This window comes from Eptesicus fuscus, chromosome 2 (assembly GCF_027574615.1).
Source record: "Eptesicus fuscus isolate TK198812 chromosome 2, DD_ASM_mEF_20220401, whole genome shotgun sequence".
In the NCBI taxonomy this organism is placed as follows: Eukaryota; Metazoa; Chordata; class Mammalia; order Chiroptera; family Vespertilionidae; genus Eptesicus; species Eptesicus fuscus.
This window is the reverse complement of record NC_072474.1, coordinates 936045-963561: the sequence shown is the minus strand read 5'-3', so window position 1 is coordinate 963561 and position 27517 is coordinate 936045. Positions and strand designations below refer to the sequence as shown.

Below are 27517 nucleotides of genomic sequence, written 5' to 3'. Positions count from 1 at the left end.
GGGCCCCGATTGGAGTGGGTGCAGGCTGGGCTGAGGGGAACCCCCGCTCCATGCATGAATTTCGTGCACCAGGCCTCTAGTATATATAGAATAAACTTGCTTAATTAGACCTACTTTCTGATTTAAACTTTTTCCAGCCCAGTGAAGCACCCCAACTTCTCTTTCAGGTAATTGTCAGCAACACAGCAGTAAATATCAAAACGAAGCAGATTATTATTATAGATCACGCAGGGAGAACAAAGGGTGAAATATTGAACTGCAGCAGTGTTTGACTATATTCTGCGCAATGAGAAAACCTGAAGTCATTTTCAAGATCCACCATTTCTTCTTTTCAGTCTGGTCAAGTTTCTAAACTTTCTAAATCTCCATTTTCCAGCTAATGAAAAGGAAATAGGATTCCATCAAGTTTCCTATCTACCTACTCCAGGACTTCTGTGAGGATCAAATGAGATGAGGCAGGGGAAAATGCTTCATAGACATTTGATTAAAGTGTAAAATTTTTGCACCTGGCTATAAAGCAAGTTGTGTTTCTGGGCTGAAGAAACTCCAAGGAGGCCAGAGGAAGCTGGGCATTGCTACATGATGTCATTACCCGGATGGACACTTAGCATATTAGCCTTTTATATATATAGATTTTACTATTGCTGAGAAGCTATTGGTAATGACACCAGTGAACATTGCATGATAACTGTACTTGCTCCTTGGAAAAGCAAGACAGCAAGCAACACTAGGTAGCAGAAATATATTAAATTGACATGAACTCTTTAAGGATTGAAGAAAGCTATACCAGTAAATATTACTTTTCCTGCAAATTCAAAAACAGCAAATTAAAAAGTTCCCAGTATCCTTCAAAACCAGTACAAAAGATCTATGAAGCAAATGATACTACATGGAGACAGTTACATCCAATTAAATGGAATGTGACTTAATCCTTAATGGAAGTTCCTAAAATCAGATCTGGACTATCTACATGTTCTACAAAAGACACAAGATGAGAAGCAGGCTGTGTGACCTTACAACAGAACACACCCCCTGCCTTGAGCTTCCATCCTCTTCCCCCTCCCTCCCTTTCACAGCAGCAGACTAAACCCTTCAAACAGGCGTGTCAGTCAGTTGGTTGGTTCCCTATGACCAAGTGGGGAGCACAGGCTAAGCTAACATCCCTTCAGCATGTCACGGCAAAGCCATTTCAACCAGAAGGACCACCACCAGGAAAAAAGGTAAGGTCTGCGCAGGGACAGGTCTGTGGGAGGGGTGGGGCGAGAAGGGGGTGTCTACAGGGTGGCTGACCTCAGATCTACCGGAGGGAAGGGCATCATGAAACAGACTCTGGGAAAGCTCAGCTGGGTGGGGAGAGAGCTGGTGGGCTTGGCGGTGAGCGACCTGGGAGGGGGAGGTCCGCTCAGAGGGGGTGGGCAGCAATGCATCTGCCTGGAGCTGCGGGTTGCAGTGGGTAAGGGGGCGGCCGTGACTGGGTCTCAGAGACACTGTGACCCGGTAAGCTCACGGGAGGGTGTCACGGAGTCTGGGGGCTCCTTTCAGAACCGAGGGGTCCGAGGAGAGTTCCGGCAGTCCGCCGGGGCGGCTGGAGGCCCGAACACAGTCCGGTCAGAGACACGGAGGGCGGGGTCTCCTGGGGACCCGGGGCAGGGATCGTGAGTCCGAAAGGCTCCAGAGCAGCCCCGCTCGCGGGGCGTCTCCGCTGGGGCGGGGCCGGGGGCCCCCGCAGGAGCCCGAGAGCGAGCCTGAGACGTGGGCCGGGCCGGGCCGGGCAGCGGGGCGCTAAGGCGGGTCTTACCTCGGGTTCGCTGCGGCGGCCACTACAGCCCTCCTCTATGGCGGAAGCTGCCTCCCACCCGGGCCCCGGGTGAGGCCGGAGGAAACGGCAGAGACCGAGGCCAGCGAGGGTTCCGGGAGGGTGGGAGGGTGGGCCCAGTTGCTTCAGGGTCCGGGCGAGCGGCCGCCGCGCATCCCCCGCCCTGTCAGAGCGACTCCGCCCGGCCTGGCAGGCACCTCCCCCGCCGCACCCCGCCCGGGAGCACGCGTCGGACCGCCGCCTCCGCCGGTGCCGCGGACGCCTCTGCCACCGACCCTCCAGGTCCCGCCGGGACTCTGCGCAGCCACCCTCCACCGCCGCCCGGGGCTCCGTCGGCTCCCGCCCGCGCGCCGCCGACCCGCGCACGCGGCCCCGCCCCGCGCGCCGCCCAGCTGCAGACCAGCAGGCGCGCGCACCCGCCGCCCACGCCCCCTCCCGCCTACCCGAGTCGGCCGGCACCGCGTGACGCCACCAGAGAGGCCCGAGTGCGCCTGCGCGGGCACACCCATTCCGTGGACCGGCAGCCCCGCCCAAAGGTTTTCCCTCTGCGGACGGCCGAGCGGGAACGCCGCCCTGGACGCTCCCCCTACCGGAGAGTAGTGTCGCAAGGTTGAGGTGGAAAGCTCTGGGTTTGCGACCGTCGCTCTCGCTTTCCGGCCGACACGGAGCCCGAGGTGCCCGAAGGCCGGTGGAGGTGGGGAGCCGAGGCAGGTAAGCAGCCGCCTCCCCGCGTGGGTCTGCGGCGGTTGTGTCCGGGCCGGACGGCTCTGCTGCCCACGCACAACGAGCGCATCCAGGCCCCCTCCCCATTCTGGCTCTGGGTTCCCAGCGCGGCCCCTCGGAACCCCTTTCCGCACACACGCCCCTTCTCCCCGCCCCCGACTTTTTTTTTTTTTTTTAGTCCTGTCCATTCATTCTTCCGACTTTTTACAGTGGTTTCCATACCTTGGACTCAAGAAAGTCAGAAACGAATGAAATAGCCTCAGCTTTCTGAACGTCGGAGATGAGAGAGTCTATGGTAGTAAAGTAAATTATCCTGTCTAATACTAGAGTAACATGTAAATTACCATCACTCCGCTACCCCACGATTGGGCGGCGGGAGGCTGGGGGGCGGGACTCGGGGTGGCCTATCCGGCCATTGAGAGGCACGGCCGCTGAGGGGGCTACCCTGCTGTTGAGAGGCGCTCCCTGATCCGCGGCTGCTGAGGGGGCCTGCTGCGGGCACCCAGCTGCGGGCACCCAGCTGCGCCTCCCAACGGCAGGGTAGCCAGGTGTCCGCGCAGCCCCCCTCAGCAGCCGATGAGTCCCGCCCCCTGCGCCTCTCAACAGCAGGGTAGCCCCCCTCAGCGGCCGCGGACCATCAAAAGTGGGGGAGCTGGGTGCCTGTCTGCTCCGGCACCAGGCCTTTCAGAAGCCTCCACTGAGCCGGAGGCTTCTGAAAGGCCTGGTGCACCAGCGGACAGGCACCCAGCTCCACTGCGAAAAGCGAAAGCGTGTAGGGGACCCTACACGTGCATGATTCAATCATGCACTGGGCCTCTAGTCATACATAATAAAAAGATAATATGCAAATTGCATCACTCCGCTACGCCCATGATTGGGCCGGCTGGAGGCGCGGGGGGCGGAACTCGGGGTGGCCAATTGAGTTTTCCGCCACTACCAGTTTTCCTGTAGCCACCTGCCGATCAGAGCACCTCCAGCCAGCGCCATCGGCCACCCCAAGTCCCGCCCCCAGCCTTCGGGAGGCGCTCCCATCGGCGGGTGGCCAGAGGAAAACTGGTGCTGGCAGCCAGGTGAAGGAAAGTCTATTGCACGAAACTTCGTGCAACGGGCTTCTAGTAACAGAATAAAAGCACAGGATACCCTCTGAGCATAGAGGAGCCCCACTCCCACCCCCACCCCGATTGCGTAGAAGGACGAGGAAACCCTTTCAAGGCGACCTTTGGCTCACTCTTAACTTGTGCTAGAAGGCCAGTGAGCAATAGCTGGTCACAGAAATAGGAGCGAGAGGCAGCAAGTGTCGGGTACAGAAGGACATGACAGTATTTGGTCCGGAGGAGTTGGAAAGTTCGAGGAGTAGGATACAGCTAGTGGAAACCATACTGGGGTAGCCTACACTTGGAGGAAGCGTCCTTGTAAAGTGTAAGAAGGATGAGGACTGAGAATGTGGGCCGCCAGTATATTTTCTTTAAAGATGGGAGACTCAGTGTACCATGGAACCCAGAAGTGGAGAGTTCATGGGTGAGGGTGTCCCATTTATACGATCAAGAGCTCTAATAGAGCTCAACTTGGTACGCACATCAGAATCATCTGGGAAGCTTTAAAAAAAATAAAATCAATGTTGTTGCTCCACCCAAAACCAATTAAACAGTCTCTGGTCCAGTAATGTTTTCTCCTGAGATGACTAATGCTGAGGGTTGAAAACCACTAAGCTAGAGAAATGTAAAGAATGGGAAGTAGGGAAGGACATAAAGGTATGGAGTTGGCTTTGTGACATTAGGATGGGGGTCATTTGATGAGAGAGTTGGGAATGGAATGAGAACCTTGAGCAGAGTGATGAAAGTTTTGAATAACTGCTCTGGGAAGTGGAAGAAGAAAAAACTATTCCTGCCTTTCCCTTAAGCACATTTCCATCCCTTAATTTTAATCAGGTCCCCTCATTTACAGCACTTTTTCCTCTCCCTTTCTCGTCTATTTATCAGCTGGGGTTTCAGTCTTATAGCTCAAGAATATCCTCATTTTTATCCCCCAAAAGATCAGAGTTGAGCCAATTTATGAAATGCAAAGACTAACTTCACTCTCCTAGAGATTACTACTCACAGTGCCTTGCCAATTATTAATTTCATCAACCATTTAAGTTAGGAATGAGACATAAACATATTTAGGATATAGCCCTACTGGGATATCATAGTATTAGGGAAAACAGACCTTTAAAATAAGAATTCACGTGGCTGGCAGAGAAGGACTGTAAAGGCAGAGCCCCAGCCGGTGCGGGGCTGCTATCTATTAACTTGGGTTAATCCAAAACCTGTCTGTCTGCCCGAAGATAAGAGTCACTGTTGTGTGTATGACTAGAGCATAGTATGGAGAATGGGTAGAGCAGAGAGAAATAATAAAGTGTAGACTTCAATCCATGCTAAAACATTTAATTTATATACTATAAACAACTAACAGGTAAAAATAACAAAGGTAAAGAGAAAATAACCTCTTTTACACCATGGGCCTCTGTGATAGCCAGGCCTGTGGCCCCTATCTCAGAATGTTTTTAAATGTGAAATAAAATACATGGAAATTAATGGAACCAATTTTATTCAAAGTTTTAAAAATATTAAAACATGTGTGTGATGTAGTTATATATGTGCTTCTTTGTGCTTTAATCATCTGGCAACAGATTGTATTTTGGTCTTATTGTATAATTCCAAAATAATGATGACTGTAAATTATATTTTGAGATATCTGCAACAATTTTAATATGACATGAAAATATCCTATTTTTTATTAGTGACAAAAGACAGGATTACTGATACTACACTGTATCATTGCCTACATTTATTGACGAAAATCCCAAATTTCACCTAGAGATTATTGGAAATAAAAATGCAATTTTATTCCCCATTCCAACTCCATGGAAACCTTAAATTCTAGCCACATCCTGGCCCATGGAGCCTAGATTTATAAAAAGCTCACTCTATTGTTTTTAAGCAATAGCATGATATATCAAATCTGTGTTTCAGAGAGGTACTAGAGTGGTGTTCACTTCCCAACCTCTCTGTTGGAACTGGCTATTGTCTTCTGCTCCTCCAGTACCTTAGGTGGAGCAATCCACTGTTGCCTAATACTTTAGGCCTACTGGAGGAGTGAGTTTGTAGCTATCTTATGTAGGAGCAGTTCTAGGAAATATTTTGGAAAAGATAGGTTGGGGCTATTTTTGTAGAAATCATTGAATGCCAGGCTGTAATCTGTGCTTGCTTTGGCAGATGATGGAAAGATGTAAAAATTTTTGGAGTAGGATAATATAGAGTTCTTTTTGAAAAATTATTCTAACAGTTAATGTATAGGTTAGATCATTAAAAGATAAGATAGGAATGAAGATACTATATCTATATATATAAAGCCAAGTGACCTTTACAACCGGACAACTGAGTGACCAGCTGATAGCTATGACACACACTGACCACAGGGGGCAGACACTCAATGCAGGAGCTGCCCCCTGGTGGTTAGTGCACTCCCAGCCAGCCAACCTCCTGTGGTCCCTCCCCCCAGCCTGCCAACCTCCTGCAGTCCCTCCCCCTGGCCAGCCAGCCCTGATCGCTCCAATCGCTGGCCAGGCCGAGGGACCCCCACCCATGTACGAATTCTTGCTCTGGGCCTCTAGTAAATAAGTAAATAAATAAATAAATGATTTTTTTAACTAAATGTTATCAAGGGATCTTGTAAAGAGTTTGCTAAATTACTTTATTTCCCAAATGTGCTGGCTATTCTAAAACACAGATTGGCCTCAGCCAGTGTGGCTTGGTTAGTTAGAGCACCATCTGTGCTCCAAAAGATGGTAGATTTGATTCCCAGTGGGGGGGGGGGGGGGGGGGGGGCAACTGAATCTATTTTTTTTTTTTTTTTTGCCATGTTTCATTTATTTTTTTTAAATCCTCAAGCAAGGATATTTTTCCATTGATTTTTTTTTCTTTTTTTCTCTTTTTTTTTTTTTTAGAGAGACTGGAAGAGAGAGGGAAAGACAGAAACATCGATGTGAGAGAAACACACCAATTAGTTGCCTCCTGCAGGAGCCCTGACCAAGGTGCCAGAGCCGGAGAGGAGCCTGCAATCAAGGTACATGCCCCTTAACTGGAATCGAACCCGGGACTCTTTAGTCTACAGGCAGAACTCTATCCACTGAGCCAAACCGGCCAGGGTGGCAACTGACTCTTATCTCTCTCTCTCTCTCTCTCTCTCTCTCTCTCTCTCTCTCTCTCTCTCTCTCATCTTCCTCCTCCCTCTCATACTCTCTCCTACTTCTTCTCTCTGAAAAAAAAAAAAAATCAATGAAAAAACATACATTGGGCCTGGCTCATGTGACTCGGTAGTTGAGCATTGACCTATAAACTAGGAGGTCAAGGTTCGATTCCCTGTCAGGGCACATGCCCCATTTTTAGGCGTGATCCCCACTGGAGGGTGTGCAGGAGAAAGCCAATAGATGATTCTCTCTCATCGTTGATGTTTCTGTCTCCCTCTCTCTCCCTTTCTCTCTGAAATCAATAAAAAAATTTTTTTTAAAGAAACATAGATTGGGGGAGAAACCAAGATGGCGGCATAGGTGAACACCTAAACTGCTGCCTCACACAACAATTTCAAAACTACAGCTAAAAGACAGAACAGACATCATCCAGAACCACAGGAAGGCTGGCTGGGTGGAAATTCTACAACTAGAAGGAAAGAGAGGAGCACATGGAGACTCAGAGGAGCTGCAAAGGGTTGAGGTACTGAGACACGCGCACGGAGAGGATAGGCGGCTGAGTGCCTGGCTGGCTTTCTCTAGTGGAAGGGAGACGGAAGCTCCCGACTGCACTGAACCCCAGTTCCGGGCGAGACCCTGGGAACCCAGACTCATACGGGGGGGGTCTGGACTGTCGGGAAGAGAGAGGAGCGCACGGAAACTCGGGAGACGCAAAAGGCAGAAGTCTGGAGCTGCACACGTGAATGCGCGCAGAGAGGACTGACTGCTGTGTGTGCCGCTGGCTTTCTAAAGCGGGAGGGATACGGAAGCTCCCGACTGTGCAGAACTCCAGTTCTGGGCGGGAATCTAGGGACCCAGGCTCATTCGGAGAGAAACTGCACTGTCTGGCAGCGGGCGAAACTCGAGGGAGGCTTTCTCTCAGAGGTGCTTGCAGTGATTACCGAGGGACACTGAGACCCAGGGGCCTCTTAGAGCAGGGCTGACAGGAAGCCAAGGCTGTCTGCTCAGCCCTGAGACTCCACCCCATCCAAGCTGAGCATAGAGGCTTTTACAGTTTTGCAAGTCTTGTCTCATAAGGCTGTCTCCAGCACAGAAGTTCTCCCAGCATAGACACAGCTGATCCTCACAGCAAATTTGCCTGGAAGTCAATTCCTCCCAGTGATACCAACAACAATCAAGATTTAACTACAACAAGGCTGTGCACACAGCCCACAAAGGGGTGCACCAAGAGTGTCCACCTCAGGTAACTGGGGAGGCTGAGCCACTGGGCCATAGAGGACACCTAGCACACAAAGCTACTCTACCAACTCAGGGAAGCAGCGAAAATGCAAAAACAAAGAAACAGATCACAAACTAAAGAAATGGAGGAAAGCAAATGACTGGATATAGAGTTCAAAACCACAGTTATAAGGTGTTTCAGGAATTTCCTAGAAAAGGCTGATAAATTTAGTGAGACCCTCGAGGATATAAAAAAGGACCAACTAGAAATTAAGCATACACTGACTGAAATAAAAAATATTATACAGATACCTAACAGCAGACTAGAGGAACACAAGAATCAAGTCAAAGATTTGAAATACAAAGAAGCAAAAAACACTGAACCGGAAAAGCAAAAAGAAAAAAGAATCCAAAAATTTGAAGATAGTGTAAGGAGCCTCTGGGACAATTTCAAGCGTACCAACATCAGAATTATGGGGGTGGCAGAAGAAAAGAGAGAGCAAGATACTGAAAACCTATTTGAAGAAATAATGACTGAAAACTTCCCCCACCTGGTGAAAGAAATAGACTTACAAGTCCAGGAAACGCACAGAACCCCAAACGAAAGGAATCCTAAGAGGACCACACCAAGACACATCATAATTAAAATGCCAAGAGCAAAAGACAGAGAATATTAAAAGCAGCAAGAGAAAAACAGTTAGTTACCTACAAGGGAGCACCCATACGATGGTCAGCTGATTTCTCAACAGAAACTATGCAGGCCAGACGGGAGTGGCAAGAAATATTCAAAGTGATGAATAGCAAGAACCTACAACCAAGATTACTACCCAGCAAAGCTATCATTCAGAATTGAAGGTCAGATAAAGAGCTTCACAGATAAGAAAAAGCTAAACGACTTCATCACCACCAAACCTGTATTATATGAAATGCTGAAAAGTATTCTTTAAGAAGAGGAAGAAGAAGAAAAAGGTAAAGATAAAAATTATGAACAACAAATACATATCTATCAACAAGTGAATCTAAAAATCAAGTGAATAAAAAAATCTGATGAACAAAATGAACTGGTGAATATAATAGAATCAGGGGCATAGAAAGGGAGTGGACTGACATAGAAAGGGGTGTTGGGTGTACGGGAAGAGGCTAGACAAAAATCGTACACCTATGAATGAGGACATGGGGGGGGTAAGGGCAGAGGGTGGGGTGGGAACTGGGTGGAGGGGAGCTATCGGGGGGAAAAAAGAGGAACAATTGTAATAATTGAACAATAAAGATTTATTAAATTAAGAAAAGTAAAGTCTAAATTCTAAGAAATAAAAAAAATCATTTATTAATACTTGTCCAGTTTGTCAACCACTGAAGATAGCAGAGATGAGTAAAATCTAAACTCTGCTTCAAAGAGGGATATATAAATCTTGGTAATTTTTACATCGCTCTTCATACAAATCCCTGAATGGTTTAGGCTACATTAAAAGGAAATGTTAAATTGGGGGAATTTGAAACAAATAAAAATGGCTTGAAATTCCTTCCTGAAAATGTTTCTACTTATGCTGCCATGAAAAGCACATTTGGTCTTGCATGTGATTCTTTTTGTGAAATTGCAAATGAAATCATACTTAGCAGTTGGACATAATCCAATTTTAGTAAACACCAGATTATTTTTACATCTTTATAATTGAAGATTTATAGAAGAGAGATTACACTTACTCTGTTTTTTCTAGAGGACAGAAGTGAGACCAGTGAGTTGAGGAAACAGATATATTTTAGGTCAGTGTAAGAGTGGGAGGTAAAATATATGATTGTCTAACCACTATCTTGTGCACCTGAAACTAATACAGAATAATATTGAATGTGAACTATAATGGGGGAAAAAAGATGGAAAATTGTATGTTACATGTTTTTCATCATAATAATAAAAATAAATAAATAAATAAATAAAAATAAAAACATTCAGTTTGACCACACACAAAAAAAAAAGAGTGGGAAGTAAAGCCCTGACCGGGTTGCTCATTTTGTTGGGAGTGTCATCCCATACACCAAAAAGGTTGTGAGTTTGATTCCCAGTCAGGGCACATATCTAGGTTTCTGGTTCGGTCCACAGTCTGGGTACGTACTGATCAGTGTTTCTGATGAGTGTTTCTTTCTCTCTCTCTCTCTCTCTCTCTCTCTCTCTCTCCCTCCCCCCCCCCCCCCTCCAAAATCAATAAACATGTCCTCGGGTGAGGTAAAAAAAAAAAAAAAGAGAGTGAGAGGTGGATGTATCTAATTTTCCCAACACCATTGTTTGAATAGGCTGACTTTACCCCGTTGTATGTTCTTGCCTCCTTTGTCAAATATTAATTGACCATATAGGTGTAAGTTCATTTCTGGGCTCATTTTATGTCTGTTTTTATGCCAGTACCATGTTGTTTTGATTATTATAGCCTTATAATATAGTTTGATATCAAATAGCATGATACTTCCAACTTTGTTAAGATTGTTGAGGCTGCCAAAACAGGTTTGGCTCGGTGGATAGAGCATCGGTCTGTGGACTGAAAGGTCCCGGGTTCGATTCCGGTCAAGGGCATGTACCTTGGTTGCGGGCACATCCCCAGTGGGGGGTGTGCGGGAGGCAGCTGATCGATGTTTCTCTATCATCGATGTTTCTAACTATCTATCCCTCTCTCTTCCTCTCTGTAAAAAATCAATAAAATATATTTTTTTAAAAAAAAAAGATTGTTGAGGCTATTTGGGGTCAGTTGTAGTTCCATATAAATTTTTGGATTATTTATTATAGTTCAGTGAAATATGCCATTGGTATTTTGATAGGAATTGCATTGAATCTATAGATTACTTTGCATAGTTTGGACATTTTAATGATATCAATTCTTCCTATCCATGAACATGGTATGTGCTTTCATTTATTTGTATCTTCTTCAATTTCTTTCTTCAGTATCTTATAATTTTCTGAGTACAAAAATGAAATCTTACCATCTGTCACAGCATGGATGGACCTAGAAGGTATAATGCTAAGTGAAATAAGTCAGTCAGTCAGAGACAAATACCATATTTCACTTATATGTGGGATCTACAGAACAAAATAAATGAAACAAAATTGGGACAGAATCATTAACACAGAGAGTAGACTGGTGGTTGTCAGTGAGAAGAGGTATTAGGGGACTGGGTGAAAGAGGTAAAGGGTTTAAGAAGTACAAATTGGTAGTTACAGAATAGTTATGAAGATGTAAAGTACAGCATAGGAAATATAGTCAATAATATTGTGATAACTATGTATGGTGCCAGATGAATTCTAGAAATATTAGAAGGAACACTTTGTAAAGTATATAATTGCCTAACCACTGTGCTGTACACATGAAACTAATATAAAGTAATATTGAATGTAAACTGTAAAAAAAAAAGTGGGAAGTGGTACATTGTTTTTCTAACTAGAAATAATTGCATTTCCTGGATGTGTGCACATTATCAAAAGAAAGTGGGGGGGAATAAAGCAGACAGTATCAAAACATAGAAGGAAAAGTTAAGTTTAAATAATCCTATTCTTAGAGAAAAACTAAATTTTAGATGGCTCTCATTCTTGATTATTTTTATGTATGTTTTTCTCTTACAAATTTTTTTCTTCTTTATTTTTTAATTAATAAATTTTTATATAACCTTTCTTTTCATAGCATATTATGACCATCTTTATTTTTTTAAGTATATTTTTATTGATTTCAGAGAGGAAGGGAGAAGGAGAGGGAGATAGAAACATTAATGATGAGAGAGAATCATTGATCAGCTGCCTCCTACACGCCCTCTACTGGGGATTGAAACCGCAATCCAGCATGATGGCCAGTTACTTTTCCAAAAGCTCACATTTGTTTACACTCTGTCAACAATGAGAATGGCTGTTTTCCCAGACTGTCAGCAATGCTGGTTATTATCAGTTTTTCTCATCTTTTGCTAATTTGGTAGGTGAAAAATGAAATCTTACTTTAACTTGAATTTCTTTGATTCATAGTAAGTATCTTTGATTCCTATTGGAGTATCTTTCATCTCTTCATTGGCCAGTCATACAATTGTATAAGCTCTATTTTTCTAAATTTTTGTTTCCTTTTCTTAAAAAACATTTTTTTATTCATTGATTTTAGAGAGAGAGAGGAAGAGAGTGTGAGGGAAGGAGGGAGGGAGGAAAAAAGAAACACTGATATGTTGTTCCACTTGTTTATATATCCACTGATTGATTCTTGTGTGTGCTCTGACTGGGGATCAAAACTTCAACCTTGGCATATCTGGATGATGCTATAAGCAGCAGAGCTGCCTGGCCAGGGATTGTTTCATTTTTAACACTTAAATTTTACTTCATCTAAAATATAGTAATTTGATATAAGGTATGAGATAGGGGCCTAGCTATTTTTTTTTTTTCTGGTTAGGATTTTTTTTTAATCTTTATTGTTGAGGTTATTACAGATGCCCCTCACCCCCCCCCCCCCAGAGCTCCCCTCCACCCAGTTCCCATCCCACCCCAGGCCCTAGCCACCCTACGGTCCACATCCATAGGTAATGCATACATGCATATAAGATCTTTGTCTATTCTCTTCCTGTACCCCCACACACACCCCTTTCCCTCTGAGAATCGTCAGTCTGTCCCATTTCCATGCCCCTGATTCTATTCTGTTCACCAGCTTATTCTGTTCATCAGATTTTTTATTCATTTGATTTTTAGATTCACTTGTTGATAGATATGTATTTGTTGTCACTTTATTGTTCATAATTTTTTATCTTTACCTTTTTCTTCTTCTTACTCTTCTTAAAGAATACCCTTCAGCATTTCATATAATACTGGTTTGGTGGTGATGAACTCCTTTAGCTTTTTCTCCTCTGTGAAGCTCTTTATCTGACCTTCCTTTCTGAATGATAGCTTTTCCGGATAGAGTAATCTTGGTTGTAGGTTCTTCCTATTCATCACTGAATATTTCTTGCCACTCCCTTCTGGCCTGCATAGTTTCTGTTGAGAAATCAGCTGACAGTCATATGGGCACTCCCTTGTATGTAACTAACTGCTTTTCTCTTGCTGCTTTTAATATTCTCTCTTTGTCTTTTTCCCTTGGCATTTTAATTATGATGTGTCTTGGTGTGGTCCTCTTTGGATTCCTTTTGTTTGGGGTTCTCTGCGCTTCCTGGACTTGTAAGTCTATTTCTTTCACCAGGAAGTTTTTTTTCATTATTTCTTCAGCTAGGTTTTCAATATCTTACTCTCTCTTGGCACCCCCATAATTCTGATGTTGGTACACTTGAAGTTGTCCCAGAGGCTCCTTACACTATCTTCATATTTTTGGATCCTTTTTTCTTTTTGCTCTTCTGGTTGGGTGTTTTTTGCTTCCTCATATTTCAAATCATTGATTTGATGCTTGTGATCCTCTAGTCTACTGTTGAATCCCTGTATATTATTCTTTATTTCAGTCAGTGTATGCTTAATTTCTGACTGGTCACTTTCCATTTTTTTGACATTCTCAGTAAGATCCTTGAAGGTCTCACTAAGTTTCTCGGAGGTTTCTGGAAGATTCTTGAGTAACCTTATAACTGTGGTTTTGAACTCTATCCAATAGTTTGCTTTCTTCCATTTCTTTCATTTGTGACATGTTTCTTTGTCTCTGTATTTTGGCTGCTTCCCTGTGTTTGTTTCTGTGTATTGGGTAGCTGCTAAATCTGTTTGAATTGATAGAGTGGCCTTGTGTAGTAAGTGTCCTATAGGGCCCAGTGGCTCAGCCTCCCAATCACCTGAGATGGACACTCTTGGTGCACCGCTTTGTGGGCTGTGTGCACAATTTCGTTGTAGTTGAACCTTGATTGCTGTTGGTATCACTGGGAGGAATTGACCTCCAGGCCAGTTGGCTGTGAGAACCAGCTGCAACCTCAGTGGGAGAGCTGCTGTGCAGGAGACACCCTTATCGGGCAGGACTTGCTTCAGTGGGGCTTTGGTACTCACTGAGTCTGCCCCTTGCGTGTGTCACTTATGGATGTGAAGAGTTGTAATCTGATATGGTCTCACACTAACCACTGAGCACACTGGCTTTTGGGTCTCCAGGGAGGTGCAAAGTCAGCCACTGCCTAGGGCCACCCAGCAGGAGCTACAGAGAGATCTGCAGATTCCTCCTCTTTGTATTGGGTTTGGAAGTGCCCAGAGTAGGCCCAGCTGTGAAACAAGGCAGGCTGGTGCTGGTGTGGCCTTGGGCCTTTTATTGATAGCTTTGGGGCTCCCTGACCCAGCTGCAGCTTGTTTGACAGGTTTTAGGCTGAGACAGGATAGGCCAGTGGTCGGCAAACTCATTCGTCAACAGAGCCAAATATCAACAGTACAACGATTGAAATTTCTTTTGAGAGCCGAAAAACAACTTCTGCACTTGGGCCACGAAGTTTCAAGCACACTGTACGTGCGCGCCCACACGTGGTATTTTGTGGAAGAGCCACACTCAAGGGGCCAAAGAGCCACATGTGGCTCTCGAGCTGCAGTTTGCCTACCACTGGGATAGGCCATTCATATGCAAAAGCCGCTGCGCACAGCTTGGATGGGGTTGTAAACTGGGTGGGGCGGGGTCCAGGGCGGAGCTAACAGAAATGGCTGCCAGTCAGGGAGGTCCCAGCACGGGAACAATGACCTCTGCAAGCACCTCCATCTGTAAGAAAGCCGCCCCCGAGTTCCTGCCCTGGTGCCAAACAGTCCAGTTTCTCCCTGTGTGTGTCTGGGTCCCCCAGAGCCTCGCCTGGTACTGGAGGTCAGAGCAAGTGGGAGCTTGTAAGTTCAGTTCCAGGTCCTGGCCTTTTAAGAGGAGCAGCTGGGTCTCGAGCAACAATGTCACTCGCCCCAGTCCGCACTGGTTTGTCCAGTCCGTAGTTCTTACTGCCCATAGGGACTTCTTCCCCAGCTCGGGACCCTGGGCTGGGGGTCTGGTGTGGGCTGGGACTCCTCACTCCTCCAGGGGCCTCCGCAGAGGCGATCTCCCTACCGATAGAAAGGCCGCACACCCGGGTGCCGGACCAGCCTATTCCTGCCTCCGCACCCCCTACCAGTCTCAGTGCACTTTCTTCTTTACCTCTCTAGTTGCTGTCCTTCCGCTCAGCCAGCTTTCCCGCAGTTCTGGATGATAGTTGTATATTTTAGTTGTAATTTTGACGTGGTTGTGGGAGGCAGCAAGTACAGGCGTTTACCTATGCTGCCATCTTGGTTCTCCCCTAGCTTTTTTTAAATCAAATTATTAACAAGTTATCACAATGCCATCAAGTAACAAACTCAGCAAGCATATCTTTTTTTTTTTTTTTTTAGCCATTAAAATAGACTTTATTGATGCTTAGGGAACTGATTCATTCTAAAAACTGATAAAGAGCCGAAACCGGTTTGGCTCAGTGGATAGAGCGTCGGCCTGCAGACTCAAGGGTCCCAGGTTCGATTCCGGTCAAGGGCATGTACCTTGGTTGCGGGCACATCCCCAGTAGCGGGTGTGCAGGAGGCAGCTGATCGATGTTTCTCTCTCATCGATGTTTCTAACTCTCTGTCCCTCTCTCTTCCTCTCTTTAAAAAATCAATAAAATATATTTTTTAAAAATAAATAAATAAATAAAAACTGATAAAGAGAAAGAATAATTTATTCAGTAAAAATAGCTTTCAAGGTCATAATAAATAGCTACTAAGATGAAGAAAAATTCTAGCTAATAAAATGGAATGACAGAATTAGAATATTACCATTTTGAAACCTATAATAAAATAGTGGACTTAGGCAGCTATCAAAGGTTGCTAAGACTCTGATGCAATGCTGATGGCGAATTTTATAATGAATAATAAATCAGGCTAACAATATCTTTACCAAACAATTAACCTTAATATCACAAAGAGAGACAGGCATTATATACCTTCTGATAAATGTATACAATACTCAAGAAACATTCAGCAAGCATATCTTAAACTTTACTTCATAGGCCAGCGGTCAGCAAACTCATTAGTCAACAGAGTCAAATATCAACAGTACAACGATTGAAATTCCTTTTGAGAGCCAAATTTTTTAAACTTAAACTTCTTCTAATGCCACTTCTTCAAAATAGACTCTCCCAGGCCGTGGTATTTTGTGGAAGAGCCACACTCAAGGGGCCAAAGAGCCGCATGTGGCTCGCGAGCCACAGTTTGCTGACCACTGTCATAGGCAATTAGGTGCTAATAGATATTCTACCAAAAAAAAAGTGTTTCAATGAGTCAAATGAGTTTGGGAAATAAATAAGACCAAGGAAAGGTAAATTTCTTTATTCCATAGCCTTTTATATGCTTATGTATATTAAGAATCTCCAATAAAGAGTTTTAAGATACGGCATTTTCTAATATATTTAACCATGTAATCCTATTTTTTTCTTTCAAGTAATACCTATGAAATCCTATGGAACTGTACTGGTCAAAATAGTAGACACTAGCCACATGTGGCTATTTAAATTTAAGTTTAAATTAATTGAAATAAAATTAAATATTTAGTTCCTCAGTCACGCTAGCCACATTTCAGGTGCTTATTAGCCTCATGTGGCTATTGGCTACTATATTAGACATTGTAGATAAAAACACTTCCATATTGGCCCTGGTCAGGTAGCTCAGTTTGTTAGAGTATTGTCCAATACACCAAGGTTGTGGGTTCAATCCCTAGTCAGACTAAGTACAAGAATCAATTAATGAATGCATCAATAAGTGGAACAGCAAATCAAGTCTCTCTCTCTCTCTCTCTCTCTCTCTCTCTCTCTCTCAAAAATCAATAAATAATTTTAAAAAAGAAAACACTTCCTTTATTGCAGAAAGTCCTATTGGACAGTGCTTCTATAGAACATAATATTCATTGAAAACATGGAATAATCCATAGTTTCTCCCATTGATTTGTAATGTCTCCATCATTCTATTTAAAATTTCTAAAAATGCATGGGTTTGTGTTTCTGTCCTGGTGCCACAAAGCTACTTGAGAAAGTCAAGCTTCAGCATTTTTTTCTCTGAGAGCAGAACTGAAGGATTCTTGCATGAACTAGAAAGTTAGACTAGAAGGGATAATTAAAGGCCCTTATATTTCTCAGACTCTGTAAATATAAACATTTCTTCGCCAAACTTGATTTATATCATGTTGAGATCCATACTTCATTACTTATTAGTTCATTCTACAATTATTTATTATCTGCCTGACCAGCTCAGTTTTAGGTCCAAGGCCTAGAATTGTAAACAAGTTTAGGCAGACAAGGTTCCTTGGTTTTCTTACTCTTAGGGAGCTTACCTTCTTGTTTTGGAGAGAAAAAGACAAAGTTAACGAAGAAGCAAATACATTTTAAAAACCATCAGATAGCCTTGAGTGCTATGCAAGGAACTGAAATTAAAGGAATAAGAGAGTGAGTGATGCCCTGGCCGGTGTGACTTGCTCAATGGTTAGAGTGTCAGCCTGTGCACTGGAGGGTCATGGGTTCGATTCCCGGTCAGGGACATGTACCTGGTTGCAGGTTTGATCCCCGCCCCAGTTGGGATGTGTGTGGGAGGCAAGCAATTGATGTGTCTCTCTCACATCGATGTTTCTCTCTCTTTCCCTCCCTCCTTCCCACTTCCTTTAAAAATCAATAGAAAAAATGTCCACAACTAAGGATTAACAAAAGAGGGGGGGCGGTGGCCTCTAGTTTTGGCTGGTCACAGAAGATTTCTGAATAAGTGGCTTTTAAACTGAAATCTATCCAACAGAAGGAACCAACCACTCTAAGGTCCCAGCCCTCAGGAGGTGTTGCTGGTGGAAATGGTGTTCTTTCAGGGAGTCAGGAGAACAGCATTTCAGAGACCCATAGGAGGATGAGGGGTGGTAGCAAGATTTACTGGAGCAAACACAAAGGACTGCCCACAGGTGCCCAGTCATCCCTGATCCAGGGGCTTAGCTTTATCTTGTGTAGCATAAGTGCCCACCAAGAGGGTCAGGACCCAGGACTATAACACCATCACCCTGGGCTCTGTTAGTTCAACAGAGTCTCTGCTCCCAGCTGCACTCCTGGCCAGTGCTGTGCTGCCATACCCAGGCCTGAGCTTGGGCCCCCATGGCTGCTGCAGAGAGAGCATGAAGCAAACGAGCAAACTTACAAAGAACATGTACTTCAGAGGTGAGCCTTTGTTAAGCTTTAGTTATATCTCCTTGGGTTTGGGAAGGGCCAGCTTTCTTTCAAACTCATCAATCTCTTTCACAACCCTTCATGGGTTTTTTCTGGGTCCTCCCCCTATCCAGTTTGGGTTTTTACTCAGGTTTTTCAGGCTAGACGTTGCCCCTTTATGTTGCCATTTTGATTCCTACTGCACATGCCTCAGTTTTGCCTTGTCATCTGGTTTATACTGCACATGTGCTTACCTCCTCCTGCACCATCTTGAACTCTGCACATGTGCCCAGCAGAGGAATTTCCCCTTTATTGTTTACTAGAGGCCCAATGCACGGAATTCGTACAAGAGTAGGCCTTCCTTCCCCTGGCTGCCGGCACCAGCTTCCCTCTGGCACCCAGGACTTGGGCGCCCCTCCAGCCGGCAGGCACCCGGGACCCAGGCTTCCCTCTCACAGCCCCGGCTTCATCCAGAAGGTCCCAGAAGGTCGTCCAAAAGGACGTCCCATCTAATTAGCATATTATACTTTTGTTATTATAGATTCCTCCCCTCCCCCACATTCCACTTCCAGGCTGGTTGTTCCTGGGGAGATTGTAAAGCCAATTCTTCCTGACTGCTTGGGGATTGCTCAAGGATTAAGTCCCTTCAGCAGAGGATGCAGTGTCCCCTGGGGAGCCTGTGACTGCTACAACTTCCTAGTTAATCAGGCCTAATGTTTAATTCAGCTCCCTAGTTTATTAGGCTTAATTCCTAATTTCATTTGCTTTCTTTATTAATAATTAGTTGGCTACCTACACTAATACTTTACACACCCCTTCAAGAATCCTGGGCTCTTATAATCTTACTAGAGGCCCAGTGCACGAAATATATGCACAGAGGGGGGGTCCCCTCAGCCCACCCTGCACTCTCTCCAATCCGGGACCCCCCAGGATCGGGCCTAAACCGGCAGTCAGACATCCTTCTCACAATCCGGGACCAACTGCCTCCCCTCCTTGCTGGCCTGGTCACCCCACACAGCCTGTTCGGTCATTATTCAGTTGTTTCGTATGCGATGGTCTCTTAGCCTTTTTTTTTTTTTTTTTTTTTTAACATGTATGGAGCCATCGCACAGAAAATCTGATAACTATACAGACCCTGTCGGCAGGAACCATGTTTTGATGTGTGTGACTGCCTATGGTTGCACTGTACAGCCAACAAATGCAATCAATACCAGGAACAGTCACAATCTTAGCCTTTTATATATATAGACAAGGGTAAATGGATATAGGTCTCATTTTTTTTTAGCTTCTTCCTGCTGTCAAGGGGTGTAGTCCTGCCATCCCTGGACCCAGGAATTCTTACTATCTGCCAAAAGAAGAAGGGAGCAAAGGGGAACAGGTGCCTTCATGTGAGGGAGAGGGGTTTTATAATGTCTGGGTCAGTCTGCTGTCCTTGGAAGGTGACAGGCGCAATGTCTAGAGTAGTGGTTCTCAACTTTTCTAATGCCGCGACCCTTTAATACAGTTCCTCATGTTGTGGTGACCCGTCCCTCAGTCTGATTTGTGCACTGGGCCTCTAGTACTATATAAACAAGCCATCAGGCATTTACTAGTAATAAGGGGTATGCCTGTGAAAACAGAAGAAAAATATGCAAAGGTTAATGAATACAGCAAATCATAAACCAGTTCCTGAGTCTGCTGTCATTCGAGAATACTTCCAGATGTAAGTCTTTTGCTGGAATGAAAGCAAGCAGTGACAATCTGATAGATCCTTCTGGTGTTCAGTTTGAACATCTCTGGTGATGTCATCAGGTGCTCAAGTAAATTCTGTATACCATACACAGCCTAAGGGAAAAAAGTTTTCATTCTTAATGATTCCAAGTCAAAGGATGGTAGAAAAATATAACATTAGTTTGGAGGGTTGAAGAAAACTAGAAGAATTCAGGATTCAGTTCTGTTTATAGGTGAAAACCAAAGCTTTGAAGACAGTTAACTGAACTAAAGTCCAATATCCACAACTGGGCATTGTGTGTGTGTGTGTGTGTGTGTGTGTGTGTGTGTGTGTGAACTAGAGTCCAAAATCCACAACTGAGTAATATGTGTGTGTGATAGTGTACTACTAGAGGGTATTAAACAAAGGACAGACATGACCTGCCTCAAATTTTAACAATTATTCTGACAGCTGTGTGGAGAATTTACCAGAGAGTCAATAGTGGAAGTAAAGAGACCAGTTGGGGTAGATCTAGATAAGAGATATTGATGGATTTGACTAAGGATAGTCCTAAAGATGGAAAGCATTGAACATATTCAGAATATTTTGGCTATAGAATCAAAAGGACTTATTATTGACTAGAGGCCCAGTGCACAAATTTGTGCACCAGTGGGGTCCCTCAGCCTGGCCTGCATGATCGGGCCGAAACCAGCTCTTCGACATCCCCCAATAGATCCCAGATTGCTAGAGGGCACAGGCCAGGCCGAGGGACCCCACCGGTGCATGATCAGGGCCTGGGAGAGACCGCAGGAGGGCTCCAGAGCATGATGGTCCTGTCTTGTTCAGTCCAGATCAGCCAGACCCCAGCAGCAAACTACCTACCAGTCTGAGCGTCTGCCCCCTGGTGGTCAGTGCACATCATAGCAACTGGTCCATCAGTCGACTTTCTGCCCCCTGGTGGTCAGTGCATCTCATAGCAAGCAGTTGAGCAGCCTTAGCATATCATTAGCATATTACGCTTTTGATTGGTTGAACGGTCAACCGGACACTTAGTGTATTAGGCTTTTATTATGTAGGATTTAATTTAATGTGTGAATAAAATAGAAAACTCGGGTGCTGTATATACCCTATGTAATAAAGAGGTAATATGCAAATGGTCGTTACACCGTGACGCATAATGACCGATCAGCAGGAGGGTGGGTCCATGAGCTACAAGTGGTGGAGAGCTACAGAAGGGCGGGGCAGCGAGCTACGTGCGGAGAGCTATGAGCAGCGGTGGGCGGGGCAGCCAGCTGAGGCAGGCGGCAGTGAGCTACTCGCACATGGATTTGTGCGCAGGGCCACTAGTTTCATTATAAAGTACTAGGTTCAATTTCTGCTCTAAATATTACAGGAAAAATTAGCACACAGAAAACACCAATGAATATATTTTGACCAAATAAATAAGTTTGCTTCTATGTAAAGTATAAGATTGTGCTCATACCTTAATTAATTATTTGGGAATCTGCTTCCTAAGAATTAGCAGCTTATGTTACAGGCATATCAACAATGGATAGTAATTAGACTGTTCCACTGAACTATCCCAGCCAGTAGAGTAGAGTGAATGAAGCAGAGAAAATGGCTGCCACTGGTGCAGCAGTTCTCTGGGAATCTCATGTTTTATTTTTAAAAACCATGATGAGTTGCATTTTAGGCTACAATATGTCCATGTTTATGTCAATAATTAAGATGTAACTGATTTTTAAAAATTTTTTAAATAAAAGTAAATCTTCAGCCTGGCCTGCATGGCTCAGTGGTTGAGCATTGACCTATGAATCAGGAAGTCACAGTTCCATTCCAGGTCAGGGCACATGTCCAGGTTGCAGGCTCAATCCCCAGTGTGGGGCGTGCAGGAGGCAGCCGATTAATGATTCTCTCTAATCATTGATGTTTCTCTCGGTCCCTCTCCCTTCTTCTCTGAAATCAATAAAAATATATTTTTTAATTTTTTAAAAATGTTCATAGTAAAATGTTGATAGAAAAAATAGGAAAAATGATGTTACCAATTAAAATATTTTAAGTCAACAATTAAATTGCTTAGTTATTTTCCCCAAAGCTATTGAAAGTGAAACCCAAGGAAGATGCACTGTGATTAGCCAGTGTTTATTTTTTGGTATGTTTATTAATATCTGCTGGGCATAGCCCTGTATCCAGTTAGAGCAGTACAGATCACATTAATGAGCATTTGCAGTTTGATAAAATTTGAAACAAAAGCCAAAGGGAGCAAGGAAGGGAACTGCATTTAGAAACTTTTATCATCTTCACTTAAAATGAGTAGGTCAGCTGCACTTTGCACTTCGTACTGTTTTAAAAATATATAACCAAATGAGGCTGTTTTTATTTTGGGGTTATGTTTTGTTTGGTTTTATGGAACCCTTACTAAATAATTAAAGAAAATTAGTAAGTGTTACAATTCTAGGATAGTGTGTTTTCTCTATTGGGCTCTATCTGGATCATTACTTATTCATTTGCCCAGGCACATTTTCTCAGAAGCTATGAGAATTGTTGCATCCGTAATGGATAAAAATGGCGCCACACACTAAACCTGACAAGCTTAGGGGAGGCCTGCATGACAGGTCTCACAAACGCCAAAGTAACTGCACAGGATGGTCTGAAATTAAAACTTCCTTAACTAAGCCTATCGATTGTCTTTTTGCATCTATGATAACAGACCTGTGGACTGTCAGGGTAATTTTTTTTTCCGACCCCTCTGGACACAGCACCAGAACAGAGACTATGAAAACCCCTCGTTGTTATTGTTACCATGTTCATTGTTAACTGTTAACTATCCTATACCCACCAATGTAAAGAAGTATGTGTCTATTCATTTTACTTTTTATCCATTTCCAGAGACCCTCTTCCCTTTGCTTTCTCCAGCCTCCCTAATCTATCACCAATGTACTTCGTGTAACACTCTTACATCTTCTTTGATTCTCATGAGCAAAATAAGGTGCAAAACTGCCATTCTCCAGAGAGTTTTCTCAATCCGTTGAGATTCCGGCAATTTTCGTCAATTTGGCTCAAATAAACTCATAAAAATTCTCTACAGGTTTGGATGTTTTTTAGATCAACACCTTATGAAATACTTGTTAATTAAGATCCTCGGGTATATTTTTGATCTTCTGAAATAGTTATGTATCTATAAATTAGGTAATTCTTATTTATGTCCACTGTAATAAGTATTTTTAAGACATTTCCTCCTCAAAAATCCAGATTGAAACAGCCAACAGTAACACCTTTAGTTAAAGGTTATTCTACCTAAAAAAAATGCCTTTAAGATATTTTAATAAATAGCCCCAATGCTTTATTAGACCTTTAAAAGACCTTAAAATTAATTCAACGTAGAAATTTACAGTAGGTTACATAAGAGTGGTCTATAACAGGATTAGCACAGTTTTTCTCTAAGAAGCCAAGCAATAAATATTTTAGATTTTGCAGGGTACACAGTTCTTGTAGCTCTGAAACAGCAATAGACAATATGTAAACAAATGAATATAACTTTGTTGGAGTAAAACTTAATTTACAAAAACAGGCAGTGGGCCAAATTTAGTCTGTGGACTAATTTATTGACCCTTGGACAAGAAAACTAGAATTTTTTTTAGGATTTTTTAAAGAGGACGACAAATTTTAAAATTGGCAAAGATGAGAGCTTAGAATTGTAGAAATCATAGTATCACTTGGAAACATCTTAAATATATAGATACCCAGACCCTATCCCCAGAAATAGATCATATCTGCTCTTTAAATTCTCAGTCCTGGACAGTGTGGCTCAGTTGGTTGAAGCATTGTCCTGTGCATCCAAAGGTCTCAGGTTCAATTCCTCTCTCTCTCTCCTCTTTCTCTCTCCTTCTCCCTCTCCCTCTTCCCTCTTCCCTCTCTTCCTCCCTCACTCTCTCTCTCTCTCTTCCTCCCTCTCTAAAATCAGGAGGTTTTTTAAATTATTATTTTTAAATTCCCAAAGATGATTCTAATGTGTAACCCCAGCTACAATCACTAATTATCTGGTCCAAAATGCAGTATACAGGTGATGAAGCTGAGACCCAGAAGTTTAATGACTTCTCCGGAGTCAAACAACTGGTTAATTGAAGATATGAACCGAATTCCAAATCTTCTGACTCCCTACTTGGTGTTTTTCTCTACTAGACCAGCAGCTTCTTCCTTTTAATATCAGCAGGAAATCACAATGATTATTGAATTGTAATTTTTCCCTTTAAGTTATTTTTATTAATTATCTTCTTTTTATAATAAACAAATATTCAAGTAGTAGTATGCATTTTAAGGATTTTAAGATGTATATGAAAAAAAATAGTCTTTTCCTTTGGTGAAAATTAACTTGTTTAGGAAGTGTTCTATACTATTGAATTCAATATTAGTTTCATTTCACTACAGAAGTTGGAAGATATAAACTAAACCTTGTAAGCACAGGGTTTGTGTATACTGACAACACATTAACATCATTGCTTCACTGAGATTGAGAGAACCATTTTCTCTGGAGTTTAGCATTCACGCTTCTTTTTCAAAGGTAAAGCACAAGAACAATGGAGTTGTACCCTGGCTAGATTTATCCTTGATGACTTTATGGCTTTATGTAAACAAACAAATGCTTTATGTTCAAAAAATCTTTAAGGTATATTATTATCACCCCAAATATAAGGAACAGAGAAGGAAGTTAACTGTTTTTGAGAGCCTGCTATATACTAGATATTGTGCAGAGTGTTTTCATTTGTTTTTAATTCGTGTAACAACCCTGGGAGGCAGGTTTTATTATTACCTCATTTTACAGATGAGGAGAATGAGACTCAGAAAGAGGATGAATAACTTGCCCAGGGTCACATAGATAGCAAGTGGCAAAGTCAGAGCCTGGACCCAAAGCCTCCCTGTCCCAAAACATAGAACTATAATATATTTTGTAGGATTTTACAAATAGGACTCTGAGGAGGTCATTGTCTCCCCAGTTTACTCCCCAATATCCCTCACCATTCACCAAAACGAAGTGCAAAGGTCTTTTAAAACAAACAAACAAAAAAATAAATAAATAAATAAAAATGGGGTGTTACAAACAATACAAAAATCATAAGAGAACTTATTTCTCTTTTTTTCCCCTAATCTGTTTTTTCTGACTCTCTTTTTCAAACATCTCATTCCTCTGGCAAACATTTATTGTATCTCCGATATGCCAAGCATAGTGCTCATTTTATAGAAAGGAATATCCCTAAGATGGTTCTAGATGGTTCTTGGTTCTTTTGCTAGGTTCCCTTCCATCTCCTTTTCCCTACAACATTAGTAATGAACTACAACTAAAATCCCAGGCATCCCAACTAAAATCCTCAGATCATTTCTTAATTATTTCTTTCCTATGTAATCCACCTTCCTCTGATCACTTGTTGATTCTCTGTCTACAATATATTTTCTTCTTTGCTTCTCCATTCCAACTACCATTTCCCCTGGTTTAGGTGGTGTCCTCCTACCTTTACTTTTAATAACAGTCTAATTGATCTCTACCTTCAATTTCTCTTCCAAAAATTAAATCTATATGCTATGGCTGAATTGTTAATCTTTCTAAAGCATTGGCTTAGCTAGTCATTAATGGCTCACCTTTTCCTCCAGTATAAATCCCAAACTCTTCCACCTGGAATTCAGTCTGTCACCACTTAACTTCTAGTAATCTTCCTTTAACCCTTGCCTTCATACCTACTCTCACTTCATTCCAGCCAGACTACACTACACATTTAAAGGCACTTTTCTTCTCCAACATCTACAGGCAGCTTATGCAAATTAATAAAGGGAAGATAAATGATCCAATAAAAAAATGCGCAATGGAACTAATTAGAATCTTTTCAAAAGAAGACAGAAGGAAGGCCAAGAGACACATGAAAACATGCTCAAAGTCACTAATTATCCGAGAGATGCAAATCAAAACTACAATGCGGTACCATCTCACACCTGTCAGAATGGCTATCATCAACAAACGACAAGTGTTGGTGAGGATGCGCAGAAAAAGGAACCCTCGTGCACTGCTGGTGGGAATGTAGACTGGTGCAGCCACTGTGGAGAACAGTATGCAGTTTCCTCAAAAAACTGAAAATGGAACTCCCATTTGACCCAGTAATCCCACTCCTAGGAATATATCCGAAGAAACTAGAAACACCAATCAGAAAGGATATATGCACCCCTATGTTCATAGCAGCACCAATTCACCATAGCTAAGATTTGGAGACAGCCTAGGTGCCCGTCAGCAGAAAACTGTGGTACATCTACACAATGGAATACTATGCTGCGGTAAAAAAGAAGGAATTCTTATCATTTGCAGCAGCATGGATAGAATTGGAAAACATTATGCTAAGTGAAATAAGCCAGTCAATGAAAGAAAAATACCACATGATGTCACTCATTTATGGAGAGTAAAGAACATTATAAAGTGATGAACAAAAAGATAGATACAGAGACAGTAAAGCATCAAACAGACTTTCAAATTACAGGGGGAAGGTTAGGGAGAGGTGGGGGAGATAAGAGATCAACCGAAGGACTTGTATGCATGCATATAAACATAACCAATGGACGCAAAACTCGGGGGCGGGGGTGAGGGCATGTATGGGAGTGGAGTGGGGGGGACAATTGTAAGATATGTACACATATAATACCTTAATTAAATAAATAAATAAATAAAGGCACTTTCCTTGCCTCTCTGCCTTCTTAATGCCCTTCTTGCATCTACTAGTCTTTCAAGAGCCCACTTTTATGCCACTTTCTCCTTGAAGTCTTTCCTGATCTGAGCTCTCCTTCCCTTTCACCCTCTTTGCCAGGAATGATTGTATTCTATATGAATTCCCATACATTTGTTTCTGTGCCTTATGGGTTTCTTCTCTTATTGAATATAAGACATAAATTTCCTGAAGACACAATAGGTATCTGGATATACTATATATTATATATTTTTTTAAATTTTAGTTACCTCGGTTTCTTCGTTTTACATTGACAAATAATCTATATATTTGTATTCTCACTTTTCAGAAGAGGAAACAGGTTTCAAGAAATTAAGTAGTTTATGATCACACAGAACTGTAGGAGTAACATAACTGAGTCTAAATTTCAAGTCTTCACATGTGAAGTTTAGAGTTCCTTTTCTTGACCAAAGGTGATTTTCCAAAGGCTAGTTTGGTTCCATTTGCTTTATTTTTTAAAATATGTTCTTGTGCCGAAACCGGTTTGGCTCAGTGGATAGAGCATCAGCCTGCGGACTGAAGGGTCCCGGGTTCGATTCCGGTCAAGGGCATGTACCTTGGTTGCGGGCACATCCCCAGTGGGGGGTGTGCAGGAGACAGCTGATCGATGTTTCTAACTCTCTATCCCTCTCCCTTCCTCTCTGTAAAATATGTTCTTGTTTATTTCAGAGAAGGGAGAGGGATAGAAACATCAATGATGAGAGAAAATCATCAATCGGCTGCCTCCTGCCTCCTGCATGCCCCCTACTGCAACCCAGGCATGTGCCCTGATGGGGAATCAAACCCCAACCTCCTGGTTCATAGGTCGAAGCTCAACTACCGAGCCATTCCAGCTGAGCCCATTTACTTTACAATTGTTGATGTTAAACTATTGCAGTCATACAGTATGGAATAGAATTAAGTCCTTGATTGACCCATTGTCTGTGTTGGATGTTTTCAGAATCAGACAGATAAATCAAAAACTATTTTCT

General features: G+C 43.0%; 1 protein-coding gene and 1 non-coding gene across 4 annotated transcripts in view; one reads left to right on the top strand and one right to left on the bottom strand.

Annotated features, from left to right (window-relative positions):
- Positions 1–1114: 1114 nt before the first annotated feature.
- SENP8 (SUMO peptidase family member, NEDD8 specific) overlaps positions 1115–27517 on the top strand; it is a 30299-nt gene continuing 3896 nt past the window's right edge. The window contains exons 1-2 of one of the 3 annotated variants that reach the window (XM_054725212.1): positions 2486–2527; positions 6525–6643. Coding sequence is in view for 1 of the 3 variants with exons in the window: in XM_054725203.1 (XP_054581178.1) it covers positions 1128–1220 (93 nt within the window). In the remaining 2 variants the exon portion in view is untranslated. Of the gene's footprint in view, positions 1221–2483; positions 2528–6524; positions 6644–27517 lie in introns of those variants that run through there. The other 2 variants (XM_054725203.1, XM_054725209.1) reach the window with 2 other exon arrangements.
- LOC114235095 (small Cajal body-specific RNA 14) lies at positions 19186–19319 on the bottom strand. Its single transcript, XR_003621279.1, has one exon. It is a non-coding gene; the product is annotated as a small Cajal body-specific RNA 14 (non-coding RNA).